Consider the following 27,986-nt stretch of genomic DNA (forward strand, 5'->3'; position numbering starts at 1 on the left):
CTAACTGGTCAACACACAGGTCAGGTCAAACAACAGAACCTGGTCAGGAAAGTTCACTGACAGAGTATAAACGTGGATATACTCAAAGGCATGTTTGCATTTCTGAATTGAAATGCATGTAGATTTTTCTCTAACCAACAGATAATGCTCAGTGGGTTAACACAAATTACATTTTATTATTAGTCTTTTATTTATCCAGGTAAAAATCTCATTGAGATTAGAAATCTTATTTTGAAGAAAGATCTGTCATCATGGCAACAGAAGTCAAAAATAAACCATATAAGTACATAGCATTTATATTTGTTTTATATTTATATGTTATTTTTTATTTTTTTACATAATTGATTTACAATCAGGTTGCACTGACTCTGTGTAATATCCTGAACTTAACCCATTCCAGCCTCCTCTTTCCTCTTTCTGATTCTAAATCTTTCCAAGGAATTCTATTTTCTGTCCGATTATATTGAAAGCGACACTTGAATTTAGACGCCATGATAGCATTTTCACACTAGAATTCTCTATTTTATTTAAAAGTAGAAAGAGTATGACGAACAAAACGTGTGTATGATGAGCACACTCATTTGTCACCAAAAGAAATACCAGAAAATACCAGAATACCGTCAACACTGCATCCATCTGTCCTCCAAACGTCTTTGGCTGACAGCAAAGGTGTGGAAAGAAGACCAGAAGCAATGAGTGATTCATATCCTTTACTGTACATGTGATGCAAAACCCTGCCTGAAACATCCTGCAGCAAAAGTTCAGTCAAACAGACCTCAGATCAGCTGAGCAGCTGTTACAGAGTCCTGCAGGATTCAAACTCCCTGTTTGCTTCTTCAATCTGATGTGATCAAAGGAAGTTAAATAATACATGCAAAGATACACGTGTAACAGCTCAGACTGTTACACTGTCACTTTATATGTCAGCTGTCAGAATCTTTAAAAAAAGGTACAATTATACTCAAACACAAAACAAATACCATTTACAGTTGTAGCCCCACCCACTTCAACCCCACCCTGCAAATCTCTAACAGGCTAGATAAATAGAAGCAAAATGTTCATGTTCTTACAGAAGCGTATAGATATAAATCAAATATACAGTTACATGCGTTCACCGTGACTGCTAGTTATCCAGTGTGTTCCGTCTGGCAAGAAGCTTTAAACACCTGTGCTCAGGTAAATGTGGCATCCAGCTGTGACACATCTGTCCAACGGAAAACTCGTGCTTTAACTGAATGGTTTAAAGAGGAACCAAATCACAAACTGAAATTCAAATCCAAAATATATGTTTTGTGACTGACAGTCTGAAACTGCAGGTTTGATATTTCCTTTTTAATGATTCATTACTTCCCATGTAACCATGTGAAAACCCGGGTGAGTGGTCTGAATTGAAGAGAATGATTTGATGCATAAATGCAAATATATTTTTTATCTAAATAAAATATGGGACAGCGATTAGACAGACTGTTGAATTTATGAGATGGTAAGCTTGTGATCAGCATGTCCATCCATTCATCAGTTTTCATCAATTGTAGGAGCAGTGTTGGTTACAGCTGTGGTTCCTCTTTAAAAAAGAAAAGCCCTTCAGGAACAAATGTGCTCCTCTTCATAATCTAGGATTTTGTATGGTGGCTGAGACAGAACACAAAGCAGAGACCTTTAGGCAGCTGTAAACACCACAGTTTACTGCTTAATGAGACTTTACTGCATCTCTTCACGTTTCTTCTTAAAGTGCTTTAAAATGAGATTCTTTTAACTCAGTTCTGAAAAGAATTGAGTCAAAAGAATCAAAAGATAGCTAAATCACATACCAGATATATGCGTTGCTTCAACATATTAATATTATTTACAAATTTGATATATAATGACGTTCATCCAGCCTGGTGTGCTGCAGACATAATTAGCTTCTTTTAAAATAAAAGATTTGATCCTAAAATCAGCAGGGCGTCTGTGTGGGTGATTTAACCGCTGAGAATCAAAGCTGTGAGATATTAGCTTTAGTTATCTTCCAGACATGATGCTGTGATGCAGGTTTGCTGTTTGCAAAGTGAAAACGTCTCGATAAAGTAGAGACTGGACTGGTTTTATGTGAAGCGGTTCACTGTGGACTGAGCTCTCTGCTGAGAAACAACTGGAGGCGGATTCAACTGTAGATGATGTCATTCAGATGCAGTTAAGCATCCTTCTTTCACTTTCAGAAGCACAGTGAGAGAATACTGCATCATTCACCTTACGCTAATGGATGCAGCTTACGAACCAAGCTTGCTAGTGTCAGCTGATACATGAGCTATCCACCCTCTCATCTATTCAAAAAACCAACGTCGTGTCCATTCTTCATATGCAGTACAAGAAAACTGCTTGCCTGCAGTGAGACAAGGAACGAATGCAGAAAACAATGAAGTAAGAGGCATCCCGGCTTGGACATCTTGGCAAGGCTCTCCATGATTTTTCGGAGATCGTGGCCTTGCTATCAGATGCTGATAAACAACATCTGAAGCAGCCAGTTCATCGCGAGCCTGTAGCTCCTGACCAGCCTCACTCAGTGATTAAGCAAACAAATGAATTGCTCTGTGTGAGCATATGTGCGGTCAGTTAAGAGGAATTTCCTGCACTGGCTCGTGATAAATTCAGGACTTGTTGACTAATGAGCTGTGGTGTCGTGAGTGGACATTGGACACATCAAACAAAATGTTTGAGAAACCGCTCGGTAGCCAATGTAGTGTTCTTACAAACTCCTCTAACATCTCCAAAACCTCACAGCGATTAACTACTGTGGAACCAGCAAACAGTATAATGTTTCCTGCTAGGTAGCATACACTGTTGGCTGGCTTGCTTGTGTTTTCTCAGACTTTCTGTTGGTTCTGTCTTGGCCACCATAACTTTAAGTGTAAATGTAAATTGGATCTTTCTTGTCTCATCTCATTTTCTTTCCAGATCTGCATCTTTTCATTTCATTTTGGAAGCCCCTGTACAAAAAGAGGTAGAACGTGTGGTTTTAGATCGGATGAAAGGGGTTTATTTTCCACGAAGGTCAAATTTGGTATATTTGGGAGCTTAAACACTGAACATGTTTCTTAGCGAGTCGAGCAGTAAAATTGTTAGTAATAACTTGTCTAAAACCAAACTACAGTATGTACAGTGCAAATAAGATCGCATCGTCACTGCTGATAAAGTGTAAACAACACAACGTTTTACGAGAAGATCACAAACACGAGTTACTTACCTGAACGCTACACACTGGAGGAACTCTATTTACTCATACAGCTGCGTAATCACGGCAGCGGGTGTCGGCGGTAAATAGTAAAAAGGATTAAAAAACTCAGAGTTTTACAGCAACATGAAAGTCTGAAGCGTCTGAGCGCGCATGCTAAAAAAAGGGATGCAGAAGAAGAAGAAAAAGCCGAGAAATGAAGCTGCGCTCTCTCTCCTTGTCCATGAATAAAGAGCATCCGTTCATGCAGGTGAGCGCCAAGTCATTGTGTACGTTTAATAAAATACAATCAGTCTCTGTCCTGAGCATCACAGGAAAAGTCCGCTTTCTGCGTCAGGAGAAGAAGAAGCCCAAACATAATACTCAAGTCTCAGTTTGTCCCAGAGCACGACTTAAAGGAAAAGATCAGCATGGATTTCAGTTTCATGTTTTTGTGTTAAGTATGGAGGAAATTCCACCTACACCTGCCAACAGACAGAAAGCATGAACATTAAACCTGGGATAGGATAGAAATAATTGATTATTGCCTCTTTGTGGAAATTGAACGAATTCCTTTTTCTTTTCAATTAGATTGTTAAATGTTTAGCTGCAGTAAAGGTCGGCCTGCGGTGCCACTCAGTTAGGGAATCCATACATTATCTGAATGTTGGACTTGAACTTGATTTTGTTAAACCCAAGCTGTGGTGCAAATCTAAATCACAGCAGGCACAATCACAATCTAGGCCCACAAACAGTCAGCTCTTTGCCAGATCTCACCCAAATGTTACCACAGAAACGCTAAAGAAAAGAAACAGAGTCAAAATTTGATCCTAATTCCTCAGGTACCGGATACATTCATCAAGCCCACATGATAGCAGTCCAAGTCTGTTTACGAGATCTGGGCTGTTAAGTCTGAAGGTGGTGGAAAGTGGACTTAAAGCTAGCTGCTTCTTTATTGCCAGTATTATGCTATGTTAAGCTAACTGTAGGACATGTGAGTCATAGTCAAATTTAGCAAAAGTGTTTGGTGCAAAATGTTGTAATGTCCCTTTAATGTGGGAGTCTGCAAAGACCAAAATAAATGTTTGCAGCAAAAATGAAGCACTTTTTTCCTCCCTGAAGAAAACCTGTCGTTTATTTCTCCGGCGATTAACCTCTTTGATGTTAGATGCAGATTTTGTAGGTGAATCTGGGTTATTAAAAACTCTGTATTAATAAACTGCTCAGTCAATAACTGCATTTAGTTGCAGTAATCCAGAAACTTTCTGGGTGTTAGTTTTTACTTTTCTAATGTGTGCTCCATTAAAGTTTACTTTGAACGCCACAGTGGCCTATTTCTGAAGTTTCCCCAAATCTCTACAACTGAGATAGTAAGTGCAGAGTTAGCAGAGTTAAAAATACTCCTCAATTCATCCTGTCAGAAATGAGCTATTCATCCGTCCCCCACACCCCCACCCAAAAAACACTTTCTTCAAATCTGCTAACTTCTGTAAGCCTGACACTAGGTAAGCATATACTGCCTGTAGCAGATGAAAACATAAAGATTTTGAACATTAAAAAATAATACATTTAAAAAGAAATACAAAAAACAGCAGAAAACAGTTTTGAGTTCTGAGTTTTTTGCATATATGGATAACTTTTACATACGTTCACCTTTTTATTTGAAATGTTAGCCATGTTTAATATTAACAGCTCAAACTGTAACATATTACAGAAAATAACAAAAAATAAGAACTTAAAAAATAATAGCTCCCTTTTGATACCGGTTGTAAGTAAGAAGGTGTGATAACAGACGCCATCGTCCGGTGTCACTGATCGAGTGCTTCATTTTGGTTGTAAACACACACGTCACTGGTTCATTTCTGTGGTAAGACAAATAAATTGTAGCTCTTACGAGTTATTTTATTATTCGAATTTTTTCCAAATATGTTGAGTCTTTGCAAAAATATATTGAGTCTTGCTGATGTGCTGAATAATTCAGAGCTACTTGATGAAGTGCTGTAGTGGGTGAGCTAAATGCTAACACACCCTCCAGTCCAAATGTGCACGGCCTTGATAACTGCTCCCCAGCATGCTGGTTATTTGTCACTGACTTAGCTTAACACGTCCACTGTCTCAGTGAAAATGAGCAAACAAGCTCGACAGTGCTGCTGAGATTGAAGTGCTTAACAGACAATTCACATTTATTACATTTCTTGTGTTTTTAGTCAACCCTCACATAAACGAGTGCTGATGGGGGAAATTATTTTTACTTCTCCTAAATAATCGAAGGCCTTTATACTTTTATACTAAAAAACAGAAGATAAAACACCTGCCCATCTTCAGAAATGTCCAGCGACCCCTCCATGAATCCGTATCTGTTAGCATGTAAGCCAAAGAGATCCCAGACGTGTGGTGATGCGGGTTAAATGTGAGCTGCAGATTTTGGGTTTACTGTAATTTGGTCCAAATAAGTTCATTTAGCTGCTGAAAGCTGAACGTTTTTTACTTCTGTGTGAAACTGAAGCAGAGTCGAGAATTTTTTTAATTTTGCCATGTGATCACTGGCAGTGGGTGGTCTTACTGGTAGGCTCCGCCCCAGATGTGAAGCCATTGCTGAGGTTGTTGGGACTCGGGGGTGAGTCCAGTGTGGGTGTGGCCCCAACTCTGGGGGTTGGCTCTATGACAGAGCAGCTTTTCTGCGGCGGCCGGGGTTGGACCAGCATGCTTTTAGGGATTACAGATACTTGTCGCAGCCCATCAGCGCGCAGTGGCGGTCTGGTGGGGATGGGCCCTGCGGGTGTGACATCAGAGCTGGGTAGTTTGGGGCTGTGTGGAGGAGAGGGGCTGAGGGCGTTTGGGTCAGCAGACTTCGATTCAACTTCCTGTGGCAACTGCTGGTCAGGAGGTGGAGCCTCTTTGTCTTTTTGGGTGGAGCATGCAGACTCAGGAGGCGGGTCCTGCTGCATGCTGCTCTGCCTGGAAGCCCCTGAACCTGGAATGTCACAGCTGTCTGTGCGACGCCGCGAACCTTCATGCATCCGACTTGTGGCCACGACAGCTTTCATGGCCGCCTGTCAGCACACAGAACAGTGAGTGAGCATTCAGGATCTTTTAAAAGTCTTTAAAGCAGATTTGTCAACTATGTTGAGTTGATATTTGCTTTCAGCTTCCTCTTCCCTGTTAAATATGTTTCTCTATTACCCTGTCCTGTAATTTCAATAAATTCAAAATGCCATGTAGAAAAAATATGATTTTGTTACCAACTGCCCGCTCGAATGTAAATCCTGTGATTGTTGAATTTACATTTTTATGCTGCACCCAGGCTCACCAGAGCCAGCTTTACTAAGATCTTTACTGACCTCATTCATGAAGTTTGAATCATCTGAAAGCCAACTCTTGGTGGGTGGAATCTGGAGCCCCGGTGAAGTTTCACCTGCAGTTTAACTAGTCTATGTGTGTGTATATAAAAGTTTAGGCCACATAGTATACAGGTGCAGATGCTCTGAGCAGATTTCATTTTGGGCTTTATGTACAAGAGTCATTCCCTAGTTTATCTCCCAAAATGTCAACTCAAATCTTAAAATGACAGAAAAGTCTTCTATGACCTTTGATGCCCACAAAACCAATCACTGTGAAATGAAACTATGACAAAGGACCAGCCTTAAGTTTGCGTCGAGCGTTGAACTCCTGTAGTTTCCTCTGGGTAGTATCCATATGAGAGAACCGGGCAGCTTTGCCCAGCACCCAGGGGTGCTGCAGGGCCTCCCGGACACTGAGGCGCTTGTGAGGGTCGAGGACAATCAGCTTACTGACCTGCGGACAAATCAGACAGGACAAACCGAGGCCTTCAAACAAGTCCAAGTCCAATCTATGAATAAATGTTAAGATTCAAGATGTAGAATCAGGCTCATGTGAATTATCAAGTCATTCACTTCATTCTGAATTCAAATCACACCAAGAAATGGATCTTTAGTCATCCAGAGGTAAAGGCCAAGACAATTTAGTGTGTCAAGTCATTCCATAAATCTCAATATCATTTCAAACAAGTCTCCACTCAAGTCAAGTCTAGTTTTAGTTTAGCATAAGCCTTAGTCGTGTTAGTCGACACCAACCAAAGATCCAACATGTACCAAGCCGTCCAAAAACAGCATCACAAATATACATCCAAGTCCAAAGTGATTCCAGACAAGTTAATATAAAGTGTGAAGTCCCAGTGATGTCACCAATCCCAGTCAATGCCCAGTATAAAGTCTTTCAGGTCAGTTTAAGTTTCTACTACGCTGTCCTGGGCAGCGAGAGTTTAAAACATGTCTGAGAGCTTTAAAATAAAGTGTGAGGTCCTGCACTTCTTCACATTTAACATAAATAATAATGTCAAATCATTGGTGTAACTCACCAGATCCTTAGCATTGAGGGAGACCTCGTCCCACCACGGAGAAACAAACTCATAGTCACAGTTGAGGATGCGACTATACATGTACTGATCCCCTCTTGGGTCGAAGAAGGGCTCAAACCCACAGAGTCTGGGGAAACAAACCAAAGGAAAGAGTCTAGGAAAGGACGCTTATTTTGCCACATCCCTTCTAGATGAGAAACCACAGCAGTGTGTCGGTCTCAGATCCATTTGAAGGCAGCATTAAAAGCTTAATTGCTGTCTGAGGAAAGCAGATAAACAGGATGCAGACTTTCACATTATGTCATTGTGTTAAATGGCTGTCATGAATCAGATGGGCCATAAAACTTATATACTGATGAGAGTGAGTCAGCGATGAATATTTTAGTATATATGTGTGAGTGTACGCTTGGACTGGCAGCAAGGTGTTAATGGACTCACAGGATGTAGAGGATCACGCCCACCGACCACATGTCCACCTCAGGGCCGTAGGCATTTCCCCGCAGGATCTCTGGAGCTGCAAGCAGAGGAGTCTGTTAGACAGCAGATGGCTGACAGAAGCTCTAACAGAGAGTTTTTGAAATCCCACAGAGAACACGCCACAGGGAACGCCTTACTGCCCACTCGCATATATCACTGCAACGCAGGTGAATAAACACATCTACTACTGATACTACACCTACTACAGCAACATCTACAGACACCATCCAGAGCGTCAGCTGCCATATCGTCACCACTTTAACTTTCCCCACACCTCAAAGTGCTGCTCATTGGCTGTTACTACACCACCAAGTCCTGCTGCTGTGCCATGTCGTATCACTGAGATTAAAGGTCCCACACTATGCTGGAGTGTTTGAGTCTTCCTCAAACACGATGTGCTGCTGTGGGAGAGACACCATCCAGTCATTCTGTGTTTGGTCCTAAAAATCTGGTGTTTAAACAGCAACACTGCAGTCGTTTTTGAGGATGTACTAATTAACTGACAACATTGTCAAAAATAGAAGCATCCTGCTCAGAGCAATGCTGAAAAATAATTTTAACGTTGTAACTTCTCATTATCTGGTTGTCCTTCAGCCTTCAGCCGATTAGAAGGATCACAGTGAAAATTGAGAATTTTCACATGACACTCGTAGCACTTCTCCATCACTCTTCTCTCATTCACTCGTTTATGCTTCTTTGCAGTAGTTTGTGTTGTCCTGTTTGTTGTTTCTGTGAGCTGAGTCTTATTTTTGCCATCGACTGTTTGCTCTGAGCCCGGGCTGGTCGCAGCAGATGGCAGCCCCACCCTGAGCCTTTTTCTGCTGGAAGTTTCTTCCTATTAAAAGGCAAATTTTTCTCTCTCTGATTGCCAAGTGCTGTTTATATCGGATCGTTTGACTATTTTGTGCTGTAGGCTTTCAACCTACAGTACAAAGGACTTTGAGATGACTAATGTTGTGTGATTGGAGGCCATATAGATAAGAATACAGTGAGCTTAAGTGAATGTGGTATTCATAGCTACGCTACACCAATTTTTGTACTCACCGCAATACCCCGGAGTACCGCAGACTGTCTTCATGGTCACCTGGTCATCTACGATTTTTGAAAGACCAAAGTCAGCTGTAAAAGAAGAGAATATTTTCTTTCATTCAGACTGAAGCGAGATAAAAACCTTGTAATGCATTTGTTTTGTTCAGTTTCCTGTTTCTATATTAAGAGAAATGAGGGGGTGAAGCAGTGGAGGTGGAGGAAAATGTGTTTTTCTGCAGGCAAGTCTCTGAACTAAAGGAAGGTGTTGGTGGAGAAGAGTTTCACTCGAAAGGAACGGAGGCTTCCATCTGTATCTGTTAGCCGAGGGCTCGCTGGCCATCTGGACGCAGGAGCTCCTCCAAAAATGAACCAAATTCTGAGCCAACAATATGTTTCTGTGAGTTTTTACCTCTCGGACTAAACAAGCTCGAAATATGATGCAGTCACAAGTTTAATGCCTCAAATGCAGCCAAAGACACTGAAGGTTGAGCTGTATGCAAAACCTCAGTTTAAGACTGATGCTAAATCTGTATGCAAATGTTTGGGCTCTCACAGCAAACTCCAGTGTTCATGCATATTTTCAGGGCCACAAGACGACCGCGGTTTGTGGTTATTTTAAGAATGCTGATTTTTATTTTACATACAGTATAAGCACAATAGGAGCTGACATAATTGAGATGATAGGAGCAGATTTGAAAACAGTCTTTAGGGCAGTTACTGACATGTTATTTGCAAATGTTTAAAATTGAAGTAAACAAAGCAATAATTTCCTGTTGTTATGAGCCAGGAAACGAGTTTTGTTTTACTTTCATGTGTTTTAGATCATCGATGTCTCATCACAGTCATACTCGGCATTTCCAAACTGCACTGTTTCACCACTGATGATAACAGACAGCGTGGTCGATAATAACAGAAAAATATTTTCCACAACTTGTGTTGGAACATGATAAACTTGTCATTTCATTCTGTTGTATTCAGATGTGGAGGGTATGTAGAGAGTTTGTTACCTATCTTCAGCGGAGCATCCAGAGACAGGTCGGCGTACAGCAGATTCTCTGGTTTAAGGTCACGATGCACAACACCGTTCTCATGTAAATACTAAAGCACAGAGAAGAAAAGCATGAAAAACGTGGGAAAGATGATCCAGTTGTTGCCTCATCAAGCGGAAACTTCCTGGACTGAAAAATGAAGCCAGAGCTTAAGTGCATTTACTCTAATGGCCACTTGAAGCTTGAGGCTGGTCCAAAAGCGAGTCAGTCCCCATGGACTCCCAATTTAAAATCCCCAACTTTGCAGCAAAAATAAACACGTTTCTAGCCTTAGAACTGGAATAGAGCCCAATATCAAAACTTTATCAAGGCGTAGTTTGCATCACAGGGCCATGGCCTCATCTCTTGACTATTCTTGTGGTGATGGTGCCTTTTATAGCATTTTAGTGCAATTATCTGGTAAATAACAAAACGGTGTACTGTTGATTATTCTAAAGGACCAGGTTTTTTTTTGTATGTTATTTACAAATAAAGACAAGCAATCTAGCTGAAAGGGTGTTTTTCTTGTTTCCACAGACGCGCTCTTGTTTTTCTTTCCACAGTGACACACAGTGCTTGTTCATAGGGCGATCTTTGATTGTTGGGATTACCTCTGTATCATTATAGGGTCTTTACCCTGCAATATAAAGCATCTCAGGGTAAATGTTGTTGTGATTTGGCATTATATAAATGAAATTAAATAGATTATAACAGCTAGATGTGCTTTGTTGCTTGGTTTGGAGACAGTGGCACTTTAAAAAGACAGGAAACTGAGCTGGAGGTGGCTACGGTGAAGATCTTCCAAAGAGCTGGATGGACAGCATTAGGAATGAGTACATCAGAGGAACAGCTCAGGTTGAGCAGCAAAGATGTGCGTAGGAGAGATGGTTTATATATAGGACAAAGGATGTTGAAGATTGAGCTGCCAAACAGGAGGAAAAGAGCCACAGAGAAGGTTCACGTTACGGCTTGATGTTGAATCACAAAATCAGTTGCTGACATTGTGAGGAAGTCAAAGAGCCTCCTTCATGCTGGTGAAGGTGTGGGGTTGTAATTCAGAACAGGCAGACGGGCTCTGTGTCGTTTTCCACTTCTGCTTTTAAATATGGATTTCTTTTTATATTTTGTTTCTAACTTCAAACACAACCTTGTAGGGTCTTTACTCAGATGCTGAGAATCTGCTGTTAAAGCTGTTGCTGTGTTCAGGGGCTGCGGGATGTTTCTGTGCTACAGATTAATGCCACTCACATCACATACAACAAATACAACAGTACTGTAATCCTGCCCCCCCCCCCCCCCACACACACACACACACACACATACACATAAAGGGGCGTATGTTTCTCTTGTAGATGTAGGTCAGCTGTGGTCAGTGTGTGCGAGTGTGTGCGTGCGTTAATCCTCTCTGGTTTTAATCTGTTCAGCAGCAGGATGGAAGCAGCTGTTACATAAGAGACCTGCAGCCACTGCACGCTGCTGCCATGTGCAACAACACTGATACCAGCAACACCTGCAACTAAATCAACCACGGCTACAGCAACTCCTGCAACTAAACAGGGTAATTTATGCAATTAATAATGTCACTTGCTATATATATAAATTACTGTAACTATGCCAACCACTGCAACTCATGCCGTACCTCCTACTAGACATGTCAATTACTGGCACTAAAACAAACCTGGTAACTACAGCAACGTATGTGACTTTAAATTAGCCAGCTATGTAACCAAGCAACCCAAAACACTTGCAGCTAAATCTAATCTATTGCTACAGCAGTAAGCCTGGTACCAAAAATCGCAAATCCTGCCAAAGCAGCAACACCTGCAAGTAAACATGGTTAATATCAAAATGAATTAAAACCTTGCAAATATAGCAACAACTTCTGCAGCTAAACCAACAAACAAACAACCTCCTCCCACAGCTAAACATGGTCGTTACCACAACTCATTCAACCTTTGCAACTACAGCAATACCTCCAACTGAGCCATGCTCAGAAACTATATATATATATTAGGGGTGCAACGATATTCGTATCGATATTGAACCGTTCGATACAGTGCTTTCGGTTCGGTACGCATATGTATCGAACAATACAACATTTGTAATTTATTTTATCAATTTTCCTTCTGACGATGCTGTCTGTGTTGAGCGCTCAGTGAATCTGTGTTCGACTACTCCGCCTAGGCTGCACTGTCGAGCGCAGATCCACTGAGCGCTCAACACAGACAGCATAGTCAGAAGGAAGAGCACAGGGCAAGCTAGCAAGACAGAAGTTAAGCTCTCCTTGCAACAGGCAAATTGACCCTCATTCAGATCTGGCGTTTGGAATTATTTTGGTTTTCATGTGACGTATGACCCTGAAGGTAAGCGAGTCATGGACTAAAGTAAAACAGTATGTTGGATGTGCCATGCAATGCTCAATTACATTGGTGTGAACTAGTGTGTTAGCGCAGTTAGCTCGTTAACGTGTTGGCCGTCTAGCCCCATGCACAGGGCGATCGGCGGTAGCTCGTTAACGGAGATTTGCTGTGTTGTGGCGTTAACGTCATTTCAACGAGATTAACCTGAAAGCACTAGTGGGAACACAACGAATATGACTGCACATTTACACCGACATCATCCTAGTGCAAAGACAAAAACAACAAGCATGCTACTAACTTTAGCCGAGTCATTTAGACAGCTGTTAGCACATGATTCTCCTTATGCTGCTGAGAATATAGCCCAGAAGAAGCGGATAGTATAGCTTTTATTTTGGAAAGAGCCATTTCTCTGTAATAAACTCTCTTTTCCAAAGATGAGTGATTCCTCAATCAGATACAGGGCTTGCAATATCGCTAGCCCGACGTCCCGGAGCTAGCGATTTTTTTCAGTCGGGCTACCAAAATCTTTCTCTTCCCTGCCTGTCGGGCTATTGTAGGAAGGAAAAATATATGTCAATGCTTTTGCATTCTTTCAGAAATGTAGCTGGGTAATTATGTCATTGGCATCGGTGAGCCACTGTCAATATGTGACATATTGAAGTCGCGTTTGAATTTGCGCTTGTTTTTTTGCTTTCACTTTGCAATCATGCGAACTGTGTATAGAGAGCGACAGCACTGATCTGTGAGTGATGATAATTTGTGCACCAATTCCTCTGACATCGTCTTATTAATCGTTAGCTTACTATGCAAACATGACAAGTGAAATCTCCCGCAGCTTAAACATGTGAGAGGTTGATCGTGCAGAGAATCGCTGAGCTTATGTGAGTGAGCGTGTAAAAGCATTTCAGTTCTGCTGAGCCAAATAAGACAGGTCAGGGTGAAGAAGTGACAGCCAAAGAAAAGCTTACCACAAAACGGAGAAGTTATGACAAATCAGACTATAAGGCAAAAAGAAAGTGCAGCTTTATGGTTTCATGGACAAAAGAATTTCTGTGGCTGCGATATGATGAGCTAAATAACCAGGGCTGCACATAAGTGGTCCGCAGGTGCGCATTCGCTGTCAAAATAAAAAACACGCACAAGGGTTAGGGTTAAATTTAAAAACTGTACTTTTGAGTTAAAATATATATTTATAATTTTAATAAATGACAAATTAAAAATGCATGAACATTTTTTTGTATCGAAAAAATATCGAACCGTGACACCAAAGTATCGAACCGAACCGAACCGTGAATTTTGTGTATCGTTGCACCCCTAATATATATATATATATATATATATATATATATATATATATATATATATATATATATATATATATATATATATCTCCATCCATAGGTCCCTCATCCTGAACCCCCTCAGTGAGATCATTAACAAGACTGGCTACGGATACCGACTACGGAACGGAGCAGTTGTCAGCCACCTCCTGTACATGGATGACATCAAGCTGTATGCCAAGAGTGAACGAGACATCGATTCACTGATCCACACTACCAGGCTATACAGCAATGACATTGGAATGTCGTTCGGACTGGAGAAGTGTAGTCGGATGGTATCAAAGAGAGGGAAGGTAGTCAGAACTGAGGGGATTGAACTACCAGAAGGCAACATTGCAGACATAGAGGACAGTTACAAGTACCTGGGGATCCCGCAGGCAAATGGGAACCATGAAGAGGCCGCTAGAAAGGCTGCAACCACCAAGTACCTGCAGAGGGTCAGGCAAGTCCTGAGGAGTCAGCTGAATGGTAAGAACAAGATCCGGGCCATCAACACGTACGCCCTGCCCGTGATCAGGTACCCTGCTGGGGTAATAGGCTGGCCAAAGGAGGAGATAGAAGCCACTGACATAAAGACAAGAAAGCTCCTTACCATGCATGGAGGGTTTCACCCCAAGTCCAGCACCCTGAGGCTGTACGCTAAGCGGAAGGAAGGGGGCCGGGGACTGGTGAGTGTCAGCACCACAGTCCAGGATGAGACAAGGAACATCCAAGAATACATTGGGAAGATGGCCCCAACTGACCGAGTGCTCAGTGAATACCTCAGGCAGCAGAAACCCAAGAAAGAGGAGGGAAACGAGGAACCATCATGGAAGGACAGGCCCCTGCACGGTATGTACCACCGGCAGATAGAGGAGGTGGCTGATATCCAGAAATCCTACCAGTGGCTGGACAAAGCTGGACTGAAAGACAGCACAGAGGCACTAATCATGGCGGCACAAGAACAAGCTCTGAGCACAAGATCCATAGAGGCTGGGGTCTATCACACCAGGCAAGACCCCAGGTGCAGGCTGTGTAAAGATGCCCCAGAGACAATCCAGCACATAACAGCAGGGTGCAAGATGCTAGCAGGCAAGGCATACATGGAACGCCATAATCAAGTGGCCGGCATAGTGTACAGGAACATCTGTGCCGAGTATAACCTGGAAGTCCCGAGGTCAAAATGGGAGATGCCCCCAAGGGTGGTGGAGAATGACCGAGCTAAGATCCTGTGGGACTTCCAGATACAGACGGACAAAATGGTGGTGGCTAACCAACCGGACATAGTGGTGGTAGACAAACAGAAGAAGACGGCCGTAGTGATCGATGTAGCGGTTCCGAATGACAGCAATATCAGGAAGAAGGAACACGAGAAGCTGGAGAAATACCAAGGGCTCAGAGAAGAGCTCGAGAGGATGTGGAGGGTGAAGGTAACGGTGGTCCCCGTGGTAATCGGAGCACTAGGTGCGGTGACTCCCAAGCTAGGCGAGTGGCTCCAGCAGATCCCGGGAATAACATCGGAGATCTCTGTCCAGAAGAGCGCAGTCTTGGGAACAGCTAAGATACTGCGCAGGACCCTCAAGCTCCCAGGCCTCTGGTAGAGGACCCGAGCTTGAAGGATAAACCGCCCGCAGGGGCGTGCTGGGTGTTTTTATATATAACACCCAGCACGCCCCTGCTGCTGGGTGTTATATATATTAGGGGTGCAACGATATTCGTATCGATATTGAACCGTTCGATACAGTGCTTTCGGTTCGGTACGCATATGTATCGAACAATACAACATTTGTAATTTATTTTATCAACTTTCCTTCTGACGATGCTGTCTGTGTTGAGCGCTCAGTGAATCTGCGTTCGACTACTCCGCCTAGGCTGCACTGTCGAGCGCAGATCCACTGAGCGCTCAACACAGACAGCATAGTCAGAAGGAAGAGCGCAGGGCACCTCCCCCACCCTCATTCAGATCTGGCGTTTGGAATTATTTTGGTTTTCATGTGACGTATGACCCTGAAGGTAAGCGAGTCATGGACTAAAGTAAAACAGTATGTTGGATGTGCCATGCAATGCTCAATTACATGGGTGGAAACTAGTGTGTTAGCGCAGTTAGCTCGTTAACGTGTTGGCCGTCTAGCCCCATGCACGGGGCGATCGGCGGTAGCTCGTTAACGGAGATTTGCCGTGTTGTGGCGTTAACGTCATTTCAACGAGATTAACCTGAAAGCACTAGTGGGAACACAACGAATATGACTGCACATTTACTCCGACATCATCCTAGTGCAAAGACAAGTGGAAGCAGACAAAAACAAGCAAGCACGCTACTAACTTTAGCCGAGTCATTTAGACAGCTGTTAGCACATGATTCTCCTTATGCTGCTGAGAATATAGCCCAGAAGAAGCGGATAGTATAGCTTTTATTTTGGAAAGAGGCATTTCTCTGTAATAAACTCTCTTTTCCAAAGATGAGTGATTCCTCAATCAGATACAGGGCTCGCAATATCGCTAGCCCGACGTCCTGGGGCTAGCGATTTTTTCAGTCGGGCTACCAAAATCTATCTCTTCCCTGCCCGTCGGGCTATTTTAGGAAGGAAAAATATATGTCAATGCTTTTGCATTCTTTCAGAAATGTAGCTGGGTAATTATGTCATTGGCATCGGTGAGCCACTGTCAATATGTGACATATTGAAATCGTGTTTGAATTTGCGCTTGTTTTTTGCTTTCACTTTGCAATCGTGCGAACTGTGTATAGAGAGCAACAGCACTGATCTGTGAGTGATGATAATTTGTGCACCAATTCCTCTGACATCGTCTTATTAATCGTTAGCTTACTATGCAAACATGACAAGTGAAATCTCCTGCAGCTTAAACATGTGAGAGGTTGATCGCGCAGAGAATCGCTGAGCTTATGTGAGTGAGCGTGTAAAAGCATTTCAGTTCTGCTGAGCCAAATAAGACAGGTCAGGGTGAAGAAGTGACAGCCAAAGAAAAGCTTACCACAAAACGGAAAAGTTATGACAAATCAGACCATAAGGCAAAAAGAAAGTGCAGCTTTATGGTTTCATGGACAAAAGAATTTCTGTGGCTGCAATATGACGAGCTAAATAACCAGGGCTGCACATAAGTGGTCCGCAGGTGCGCATTCGCTGTCAAAATAAAAAAACACGCACAAGGGTTAGGGTTAAATTTAAAAACTGTACTTTTGAGTTAAAATATATATTTATAATTTTAATAAATGACAAATTAAAAAGGCATGAACATTTTTTTGTATCGAAAAAATATCGAACCGTGACACCAAAGTATCGAACCGAACCGTGAATTTTGTGTATCGTTGCACCCCCTATATATATATATATATATATATATATATATATATATATATATATATATATATATATATATAGTGGGCTACTGGAACAAGAAGGCAAGGGACGAAAAAAGGAGGAGATAGAAGCCACTGACATCAAGACAAGAAAGCTCCTTACCATGCATGGAGGGTTTCACCCCAAGTCCAGCACCCTGAGGCTGTACGCTAAGCGGAAGGAAGGGGGCCGGGGACTGGTGAGTGTCAGCACCACAGTCCAGGATGAGACAAGGAACATCCAAGAATACATTGGGAAGATGGCCCCAACTGACCGAGTGCTCAGTGAATACCTCAGGCAGCAGAAACCCAAGAAAGAGGAGGGAGACGAGGAACCATCATGGAAGGACAGGCCCCTGCACGGTATGTACCACCGGCAGATAGAGGAGGTGGCTGATATCCAGAAATCCTACCAGTGGCTGGACAAAGCTGGACTGAAAGACAGCACAGAGGCACTAATCATGGCAGCACAAGAACAAGCTATGAGTACAAGATCCATAGAGGCTGGGGTCTATCACACCAGGCAAGACCCCAGGTGCAGGCTGTGTAAAGATGCCCCAGAGACAATCCAGCACATAACAGCAGGGTGCAAGATGCTAGCGGGCAAGGCATACATGGAACGCCATAACCAAGTGGCCGGCATAGTGTACAGGAACATCTGTGCCGAGTATAACCTGGAAGTCCCGAGGTCAAAATGGGAGATGCCCCCAAGGGTGGTGGAGAATGACCGAGCTAAGATCCTGTGGGACTTCCAGATACAGACGGACAAAATGGTGGTGGCTAACCAACCGGACATAGTGATGGTAGACAAACAGAAGAAGACGGCCGTAGTGATCGATGTAGCGGTTCCGAATGACAGCAATATCAGGAAGAAGGAACACGAGAAGCTGGAGAAATACCAAGGGCTCAGAGAAGAGCTCGAGAGGATGTGGAGGGTGAAGGTAACGGTGGTCCCCGTGGTAATCGGAGCACTAGGTGCGGTGACTCCCAAGCTAGGCGAGTGACTCCAGCAGATCCCGGGAACAACATCGGAGATCTCTGTCCAGAAGAGCGCAGTCCTGGGAACAGCTAAGATACTGCGCAGGACCCTCAAGCTCCCAGGCCTCTGGTAGAGGACCCGAGCTTGAAGGATAAACCGCCCGCAGGGGCGTGCTGGGTGTTTAAAATTATCTCAACAGTATGTTTATATATCAACAGTATAAACACATCAACACCTGTGTTGGGTCCCCTGAGTTTGCCTTGACAGGCAGACACGCCTCTCAGCCTGAGTGTGTTTTGCATTATGCTTACAGAAAGAACCGCAGCTGCAACAAAAAGCTTCAGACGATCATCAAAAGATTGGGATGTCTCATGCTGGCGATAATGACATGTTATTATGATTCACTCGCTTCTTTAATCAGCTCATTCTGTGTGTCTGTGTTCAGTACAGTGTTGTATAAGCATGTCAGTGAATGCTTCTTGGTTTTGTATTAAGCATAGCACGCTGACCTTTAAATATGATTTCTTTGCCACTTCAACGTTTGATCAAATCTGTTGAGAAACAGGAAGATTGTGATTCATCAGTTGGAGGAGGGCTCACGCCTACACGAGGAAAAAAATCCTCTTCTGAATGGCAAGATAGCAGACTCCTGTTAGAGCCGTATAATGTTTCTGTGCTAATGAAATGTCACATCTAGTTCTTTCAGATAAATATCAGCTTAATACGTTTCTAGTCAGCCTGTGACCAAAAAAACGGTAAATTAGCTCCATCAGATGAGGATAAAAGCCCAACACCTTTGACAGTGTTGATTTAATTTTACATACATTGCCTCTACGGATTTGACGACCTGCTCTCCATGAAACCTTTCAGATCTATAAACAGACTGTTTAAAGCTGAGGTTTGGTGTGAGGCTGCACAGACTGAGCAGAGCTGGTGGGGGCGAGCAGTAATCTAATGAGCAGAGGGGTGGATGGAGGTAAATGATCCACAGACAGCAGAGACGCTGCAGCTGATTGATCAGAAGCAGAAAACCCAGACAGAGCTCAGGTTCCCAGACCTTCTTCCATTTTAAGCCTTAAAATAACAGCAATTACTGCATGTCAAAAGAAGCTAAACGTGGAAACTACTGCAACTGAATTAACGACTACATCAAAAGAAGCACCTGCAACCAAACATGGCAATTGATGCGACACTGTAACTAAACATAGCAACCACATCAAACAAACAAACTAGTGGAATGACAGAAGCTGGAAATAAATATGGCAACTACTGCAAAATAATGCAGCCAAACAACTACGCGTCAACGGAGGAAACTGCAACTAAACATAGCAACTGCTGCAACCACACCAAGCAGTTACGAAGTATAAAGTATAGCAACACCAGCCAAATAGATCAAATTGAGCCTCAATGCCAGCTGTCAGCAGCTACTCTAAATAAACCTGCGACTACTGAAAATGTGATTAAGCATCACTACTGTGCAACTAAACCAATTACTGTAGTATCAGCAGCACCTGCAGCACGGAAGCTACTGCAACCAAACAACAACCATGAAACCAGCTACTGCAGTGGCAGCAAGACCTACAGCTACACAAGGAATCCACTCCAACTAAGCCAACCAATTTAAGCAACACATGTAACCAAACACAGGTCAAAAAATAAGCCTCTCCTGCAAGTACATCAACTACTGTAACAAAGGCAGCACCAGGGATTAAACATGGGAAGTACAGCAACTAAACCAAACAGCAGCTAAAGCTTTGGTTTTAAATTAATAACAGCAGCATTTGGGCCTGTAAGGGTTATTTATAGGCAAAGAGTCTGTTTTTGTAATTCCTCTCAGGATTTCTGTAGTTCCTCTCATTGCTCGTAGCCTGCAGAGGCCTTTGTTTCCACAATAATTCAATTTTTTATTACAATTTAATAAAACGTTGTCAAAGTCAAACCAGACACTGAATACAGCATCTTACCGCCACAGCCTCCAGAATCTGCTTGATGACATGAGCGGCATCTCTCTCACTGTAGTAACCACGTTCCACAATCCTGGAAACAAAAATACAGTCAAAGATAAAATGACATGAAAATCAAGAGCAGCATCTCTTTATCTGTTCTCTGATTGGTTACACTTTACTAATGTACGTGTTTGTCTGGTTCGGTTTTCCAACAGAGATGTTGGAACAAGCTGTTAGTTCTTTCATTCTCTTTGACTTTTGCATCTCAGTTTGGAAGTCTCAGGACAAAATGAGCAAACCGCTGTAGCTGTAGCTGTTGTAGCCTGTAAAAATGGCAACTTATGCAGTCAAAACAACCACATCACATTACACCAACAACGCCACCGAAACACAGCAACACCTGCTTCAACTAAACATGTTAATTTATGTAAATGACCAATCGTTGACACGGAAACTTCAGTAACACCTCCAGTAAACATGACAAGTTCTTTAATAACAGCATGAGTAACTTAACACAGGGGCCTCTGTGCCCAAACATAGAACTTCAGTTACAGAAACGTCTGTAACCGGACACAGCAACTCCTAAAACCCCCAAAGTACAGCAACATCTAACCATGGCAACCACTGCAACTACAGGAAAACTGCCAAGTTAAGTGATTGGTTCATTAGCAGGAATTGTGCTCTTAACTATAGCAACCAAACATCACAACTTTTGCAGCAAAACCAGCCTCTGCCACTACAGCCACACTGCCAACCCTGAACAAAACCATATACCAAAAATAGACGATTGCAACTTTCGCTACTCCACCAATCACAACAGCTGCTGCAGCAAATCTAAACACACCAACTCAACATCTGTAACTAAACATAACAACAAAATGGATCGAGCCAAACTCCACTATTCACCATCTCGATCAACACCTGCAACTGACCAACCAACACAACTGATGCAGCATGTGCAACCACTGATGATACAGCAATGCATATACCTACACACACCACTGAAACTAATGTAACAAATGCAGCACAGCAACTACTGCCATTACAACTGCACAACAGCTACTGTAACTGAACTGCAGACTACAGCCCAACTTGTAATCAAAGATTTCTCAAACTAAGCCAACCAGTGATACTTTCAATTAAACACAAAAACTACAGCAATGTCAGTAGGACAGCTAAAGCAGCTAATGTGAGTGTGTACGTACCGGTCAAAGAGCTCTCCTCCAGTCACCAACTCCAGCACCAGAGCAATGTCTGTGTCTGTCTCAAAGATCTCCTTCAGCTGGATCTGAGCCACAGGAAAGCACAAGAAGCCAGAAATATATTAAAAATGCATGAGCGAGTACTGAGAGTCATATATGTAAATAACAATGTCCATATAAAAATAGAACTTCTGTGGGACTGTTGTTATTTGCTCAAATTACTGGTAATTGAATAATTCACTGTAAGAGTGCAAAAATGTCCAGTTTTGTCAAAGCCATTGGTGTTCCTCAGTGACACATGAAGATGTCGTATAGAATAGCATCCTGGGTTTGGTTGTGTCATTCCCAACTCTAATGTGAACGATATAAGCACAATCTTTTCCTAAACCCTTTCAGGATTTTAAGTGTCTGAACCTACTAATTATCTATCAGCGTAAAACCTAAACCTAACCTAACTAAGCACTTTATAGAACCTAATCTTAACCAAGTTGTTCCTATTCATCCATCCCTCCATCCAATAATTCATTTCAGGGTGGATTAGATGTTAATTAATACAACTTAATCCCAGCCTAGGCCTGTAAACCTTTTCAAGGATCCTTCAGAGCCTAAACCCAGCCTTTAAAGCCTAAGTAGCTTTTAGTGCCAAAGCCTAACCACCAGGTAAACAACAGGCACTAACTGAAACTGCACTAATAGTGAAGGCAAAACCAACTGATTCTGCCTCTGGTACATAAACACTCAATATCACTTAAAACATGCTTGAGAAGAGCAAACACTTTGAAGTATTTTTGAACTTTCCAAGCAGGAACATAGTAACGAGATTTTTTTCATGTTTCCAGTCATCTTTGTCCCAGATTCAACAAATAAAGAAACAAACATGAAACAGACAATAGACAGTTCAATACTTAAAGTACAATAAAAAAAAGCACACACATCACGTACTTTGATGTGGTGCAGTTTATCGACCTGCTTTTAAAACAGTACTAAGAAAAGAAAAACAGAACTGATGCGTCAGTCTTGTCTTAAATAAAATATTAGAATACATGCTATAGCTTGCATACTTGGTAGATGAACTCTGGGCCATGCTCAGACTGAAAGAAAGTTGAATCTAAATTCTTACAAGCTCATAAACAAGTGTTTTAGCTCACATTAAAGGGTCGTGTTTAAAATCAGTGATACAAAGAAAAGAGAGATTTATGGGGAAAATTTTAGAGTCGACTGAAAATAAGAGAGATTATTCAGTCACACCAGACCAGGTGAACATGAACAATAAAAATGAACTGATTTATTCTGCATATTATAAATTAAGTCATTAATTCATGTCCTGGCAGAACCCGAAGTGTCTGTTTTGGTGTTTTCTTCCATATTTTCATATTTTGCGCTTATTTCAACTATTTGTGACTCACATGAATGGACCAAGAATAATTCCTCAAAGTTGTCCGCTGGACATTCTGGACTTTGTTTACACTAATTCGATTAGATGTGTGGTCATCTAATCGAATCACTTCATCACTAAATCACTTTAAGCATATTTGCACTGCACAAGACACAAATGTGGACACTGGACATTTTTATATATATATATATATATATATAATTATTTTTTTTTCTTCATACATTCTTATATATTTCTATACTGTGTATTTGTGTATTGTGTATTTTGTTGTACAGTTATTTTATTTTCAACTTTAATTTTTATATTTTATCTTATTCCTTCCCAGTTAAATTTACCCTTTTTAATTTTCATATTTATTTCTTATTCATAGCCTTTTCTTTTTTTCTTTAGGTCACAAGCAGTTGTGTAAGCATTTCACTGCATATCGTACCGTGTATGACTGTATGTGACAAATAAAATTTGAATTTGATTTGAAAGTTCACAACTCTACAACGCTTTTATCCAACGACATTAAAAGCTGGAGGAAAGTTTTGATTAAGTAATACATATAAATATTCTACGAGTGACCTGACTTGAACTAGACCGCTCACAGTCTGGGAGCTTATTGGCTGTCATCTGATAGATCATTTGGGGTCTAGTGGATCTCTGGGCTAAGACTTCCATTTCCACCCATCAAATAATTCTTTACAAATGCAGGTCCACGTTTAAGTTTCTGATGGTTTTGAAAATGCATTTCAGAAAAACGTTTACCTGTTTGCAGCCAAATGGAACCAAGGCTGGGTCCAAGAACAACCCAATTCCCACAGACTCCCTTAAACAAGCATCGTTACAGCTCGGCACAAAACCTAGTTTAGGCACTCAACCCTCTTTTCCATTCAGTTTAGTTTCATTTAGATAGTGCCAAACCACTCAAAGTGCTCTATAATGTAGGGTAAAGACCCTACAGTTATAGAGAGAAAACCCCAATAACATATATCGCATATACTTACAATGTTTGGGTGAGAAAGACGCAGCAGAACGCCGATTTCAGTGCGAACAATTTTCTTGTCAATCTGCAACAGAAGAAACATTATCAGAATGGACGGATTTACCCTTATAAGTCAAAATATAACAAATGTCTTCTGCTGAAACAGTGTTACCCTACAGATTTTTGAAGGTTTCCTGTATATCACAAAGATATTAGCAGCAGATCCGTCCGGGACGTTGGATTGGTAGCCACCAAGAATCAGAAGAACCCCATCAAACACAGTTTGGCAAACCAACACTTTGGCTCCTAGACTTTGACTTGCACTGTTCTAACTGGACAGTCTACGTTATTTTCTTCATCATTTCTTGCTAATAATGTTTCGACTCATCTGTGCACATGTTATATATTGTTGGACTGCTAAAGTCTCCATCATGCTGGTTCACTGACCGTTTTCTTGAGGACTTTGACAGCGTAGGGCTTCTGGGTCTGTTTCTCCTCACAGCGATACACAATAGAAGTCGCTCCTCTGGAAGGAAACACAAAACAGTTAAACCTGAACACTGCAAAGACCTGTGTGTACAACATGGAAACCAGTCTGAGCTACTGAAAAGGAGGAACTGAGATTCTTTAATTGGAGCCAAACAGGCACTTGAACTAAGTACTAAAATTTAGTTTCATTTTCAGGAAACACTGATAATTATTCTACTGTATGAATGACACAACATTTAGACTTTTTACTGGTTCCTGCTGGTACTTAAATGTTGGTGCAGTGAAAAAAACCCAAGAAACTAGTGTTTGTTCCACTGAAGGGCATTCAGACATGTTCCACTAGACCGAGGTAGGCAACTCCAGGCCTCGAGGGCCGGTGTCCTGCAGGTTTTAGATCTCACCCTGGGTCAACACACCTGAATCACATGATGAGCTCATTAACAGGCCTCTGGAGAAGTTCAAGACATGCTGAGGAAGTAATTTAGCCATTTGAATCAGCTGTGTTGGATCAAGGACACATCTAAAACCTGCAGGACACCGGCCCTCGAGGCCTGGAGTTGGACACCCCTGCACTAGACTATACGACGGAGAATTAGGGCCACATTAAGAAAAAAAAAATGAATGTCCATTTTTATATTAAAGTCAAAATTTCAAGATTAATTTGAAATGCGGAGATTACAGTTGTCATGTAAAGCCAAACATCTGCCATGGCTCCTGTTCCCTCTACAAAATGCCTCGTGTGGATGAGTTAGTGAAACAAATTGATCGTTGTGTCTTGTTATACCGCATACATCCTCTTTATTGCACGAGGGTGTAACCATCAATATTCTCACAGCTGTCCACTGCCAGCCATTTCAACTCTTCCAGGTTTGTGTGGGGTTTTCTTTCTTTACAACCCCCACCACACTGTTCTTGTGCTAAAAGAGAAATAATTTCTCTTTTCAAAATAATTTCCTTAATTTTGAAGTACAATTTCACGACCTCATCTACACGAGGCTTTTTATAGAACTACAGCAGCTGTGGCAGCTCCACATTTTACACATCTCACACATTTCTCTCAAAATAGTATTTTTTAAACCAATTAACATAGAGGCCTCGAATCTGTAGGTACTTTTGGTCCTACAAGAGGAAGTCCTTGTGTTTGAAACATGCACAACGGGTTCATCCATCCAATAATGCCCCAGCAGATTCTGCAATAGAATCTGGCAGTATGAAACTCAACTTATCTGTTACTCAAATTAAAAAGGTTTAGATAAGGTTTAACAGCTGGTGGACGTATACAAAAAAAATCAAGTTGAGTTTTTATTTGAGATGTTTTATTCCCATCTTTTCTGTTATGAGTGTGCTTTTTTCTTTTCACACCTGCCTGTTAAAGTTAGACTTAAGTTAGATTATAGCTGGAACAGAGTTGGGTTTCAGTTAGGATTAGAGTAAGATTACTTAAGGGTAAGTCCAATTAAGACATGGGATCACAACCACAACTCTGTGTGTATGTGTGTGTGTGGTTAGGGATCTGGTATTCTGCCGGGACAGATGGAGGAAACAGATCCATCTGAGAAGCAACCACAGACTCTCTCTCTCTCTCTCTCTCTCTCTCTCTCTCTCTCTCTCTCTGGCTGGTCTCCATGGCAACAGGACACCTGGTAATAGAACTGGTGGCGGCATGCTCACACGTTTGATTTCACTGCTGACATCATTTTCATCATTTTCTGCAGATCTGCTGTCAGTGTTGTGGGTGTTGGTGTTTGCTGAGATAACAACAAACACAGTGTGTAAATACACACAGTCCACCGCACGCTGTAAACATTCAAACAACGAACAAACTGCCCGAGCTCCAAACAGTCTGCAGGTCTCTTTCACGACTCATCTTTGTTGTCTTTTAGCTCAAATTCCATGTTTGCTCTGACTTTTTATGGTTTTTAAACATGAGCCACCCAGACTGGCAGACACTGAAGCGTCAGAGCATCTGGAGCAAAAGCACAGCAGTATAAATGTACAGGATTAAAACTGCTGCAGTCAAAGTAGAGACGTGTAAGCTAAATGTACTTTAAGCAACCGAAGTACTTATTGATCAATGCAAGACATTTGAATGTATTTATTTCTATGTTGTCATTTTTTATGTTTCAAAATATCCACATCAATACTGACTTGAAAACCTGGAAGATATTAATATGATTTATTAATAAAAATCTGTAAAGTGTTCAAATATATTAATAAAATGTTTGACAAACTGTATTGTAAATTGTTCAAAAAAAACTTGTATCGGCAAATGGAAATAATTCCCCTATCATCAAAAAGTAAGTATGAAATTGGATAGATGCCAGTACAATATTCCAATTTACCACCTAGATAGAGCTAAAAGCTAAATAACCAAATCAAATACTAGTCTTAAAAATGCAAAACCTCTTTGATAAAAAATATACCTCATTTTGAAAATCATTACAAATATGTATAGATACATACACCAGATAGATAGATTATACGCGTGCACCAAGCACGTGATGCAGCTGTGTTTTACTGTTATCAATATTTTTAACAACCTTCACTTAAATCTGCTTAAAGTGGCGCAGTCTGAAATCTTATATTGGTTACACAACGTGAATGTGCAGACAGCAAGATGCTGCGCATAAAACACATTTTCACTCTGTGATTACACAAGAAGACAAAGATTGCTGACAACATTTTGACACCAAAGCTCAAGCTTCGTTTTCTTGCTTCGGTGTTTCCCGTTAAATTCCAACAGGAACCAGTATTTAACCGGTACCTCATTCAAATGAGTAACTCTGTAATCCACGGGATGGATTATAAAGTGTGGCCAAAGTTAATCCTGAAGGATCACATGGACCCCTCACGCAGGCAACTTTGGCCCAATGAAGTGTCCATATGAACTCATCGGTTTTCCCCTGCCCCCCCCATAATGTGGTCCAGACCTGCCCAGCTCCGAGCTCAGGGTGTAGAATTCCTCCACAGTCCCGTCCCGCCTTGATCCGTCCACCCAGAACTCCACCGGCTCCGAACCAGGCCGGGACGTCGGCATGATGATAGCAGACCTCCCCCAAACCAGCACCAAGAAGACCGGGACCGAGTCAAAGATCACACCAGTTCCGGGACCGGTTCAGACCGGGCCAGATGTGACCCGATCAGAACCAGGAACAGAGTAATCCCGATCAGATCTCAGATTTAAATCCAGCTCGGTAAAACCCAGATTAGAGTCACGGAGGGGGGATGATTCATGATCCTGATGGGCTTTAATCCAGACCGGCAGGGGGAGGAGGAGGAGGGGGATCCGCCTGCTCCTTCAAACTCTCAATCAGGACCGTTTATCTGTGAGGAAAGGGCAAAAACTAAAAGAAGAAAACAAATACACCGAACCCCCGGTGATGAGCACGGCTCTTTAATCCAGACTGAAGCTGGAGCCGGGATCCAGACGCTCCAGGTCCAGATGTGTCGCAGCTTCCATCGGGCCCTAAAAACCTCTCAGACGTCGGATCAGCTCAGTCCATCACCATCCTCCCGGGTTTAGGCTTAGTACCTCCGTGTTTTCACTGGCAGAAACGGACCGTCCGTCTCTCCGGAGCGCAGCAGCCTCCCTCCGGAGATGCAGCCCACAGAGCCACCACAGCAACACCGAAGAGCGGGTACGTGTCGGGAAACAGACTGCGAACACCGGGGTGAGTAGGTGGAGGGTGTCAGCGTTCGATGCTCAGGGGTCTGATTCCCGGGTAGGGCTGCTCCAGATGTCTGATGGATCTGCGGAGGGAGAGAGATGCTGCTGTAATCTCACAGTCCCGCCCCACCGCCACCCCGCAGACCAATCACAGCCCCGCGGGGGAGCCGAGTCGCACTCCTATTGGACCACCATCCTCTCAGT

General features: G+C 42.2%; 1 protein-coding gene across 3 annotated transcripts; it reads right to left on the minus strand.

Annotated features, from left to right (window-relative positions):
- Positions 1 to 692: 692 nt before the first annotated feature.
- Positions 693 to 27,879, minus strand: LOC146558959 (calcium/calmodulin-dependent protein kinase type IV). 3 transcript variants are annotated; one of them, XR_014888492.1, is made up of 12 exons: positions 27,046 to 27,878; positions 24,074 to 24,152; positions 23,649 to 23,711; positions 21,267 to 21,349; positions 20,080 to 20,152; positions 10,082 to 10,172; positions 9,090 to 9,164; positions 8,007 to 8,082; positions 7,569 to 7,695; positions 6,833 to 6,985; positions 5,502 to 6,243; positions 693 to 3,675 (listed from the first exon to the last, which is right to left on the minus strand). XR_014888492.1 is itself a non-coding variant. In XM_085246226.1 (12 exons), the coding sequence occupies exons 1-12, from the start codon at positions 27,150 to 27,152 to the stop codon at positions 3,635 to 3,637; spliced, it is 1,458 nt and encodes a 485-aa protein (XP_085102352.1). In that variant the 5' UTR covers positions 27,153 to 27,879; the 3' UTR covers positions 693 to 3,634. The 3 variants fall into 3 exon arrangements, 2 of the variants coding, with proteins under 2 accessions (XP_085102352.1, XP_085102353.1); XM_085246226.1 differs by having other exon boundaries at positions 5,754 to 6,243; positions 27,046 to 27,879; XM_085246227.1 differs by having other exon boundaries at positions 693 to 6,243.
- Positions 27,880 to 27,986: the final 107 nt, after the last annotated feature.

The sequence above is a fragment of the Mchenga conophoros genome, linkage group LG15, assembly GCF_057382185.1.
Source record: "Mchenga conophoros isolate Kocher_MC1m ecotype Shallow Benthic linkage group LG15, M_conophoros_male_GT1.1, whole genome shotgun sequence".
In the NCBI taxonomy this organism is placed as follows: Eukaryota; Metazoa; Chordata; class Actinopteri; order Cichliformes; family Cichlidae; genus Mchenga; species Mchenga conophoros.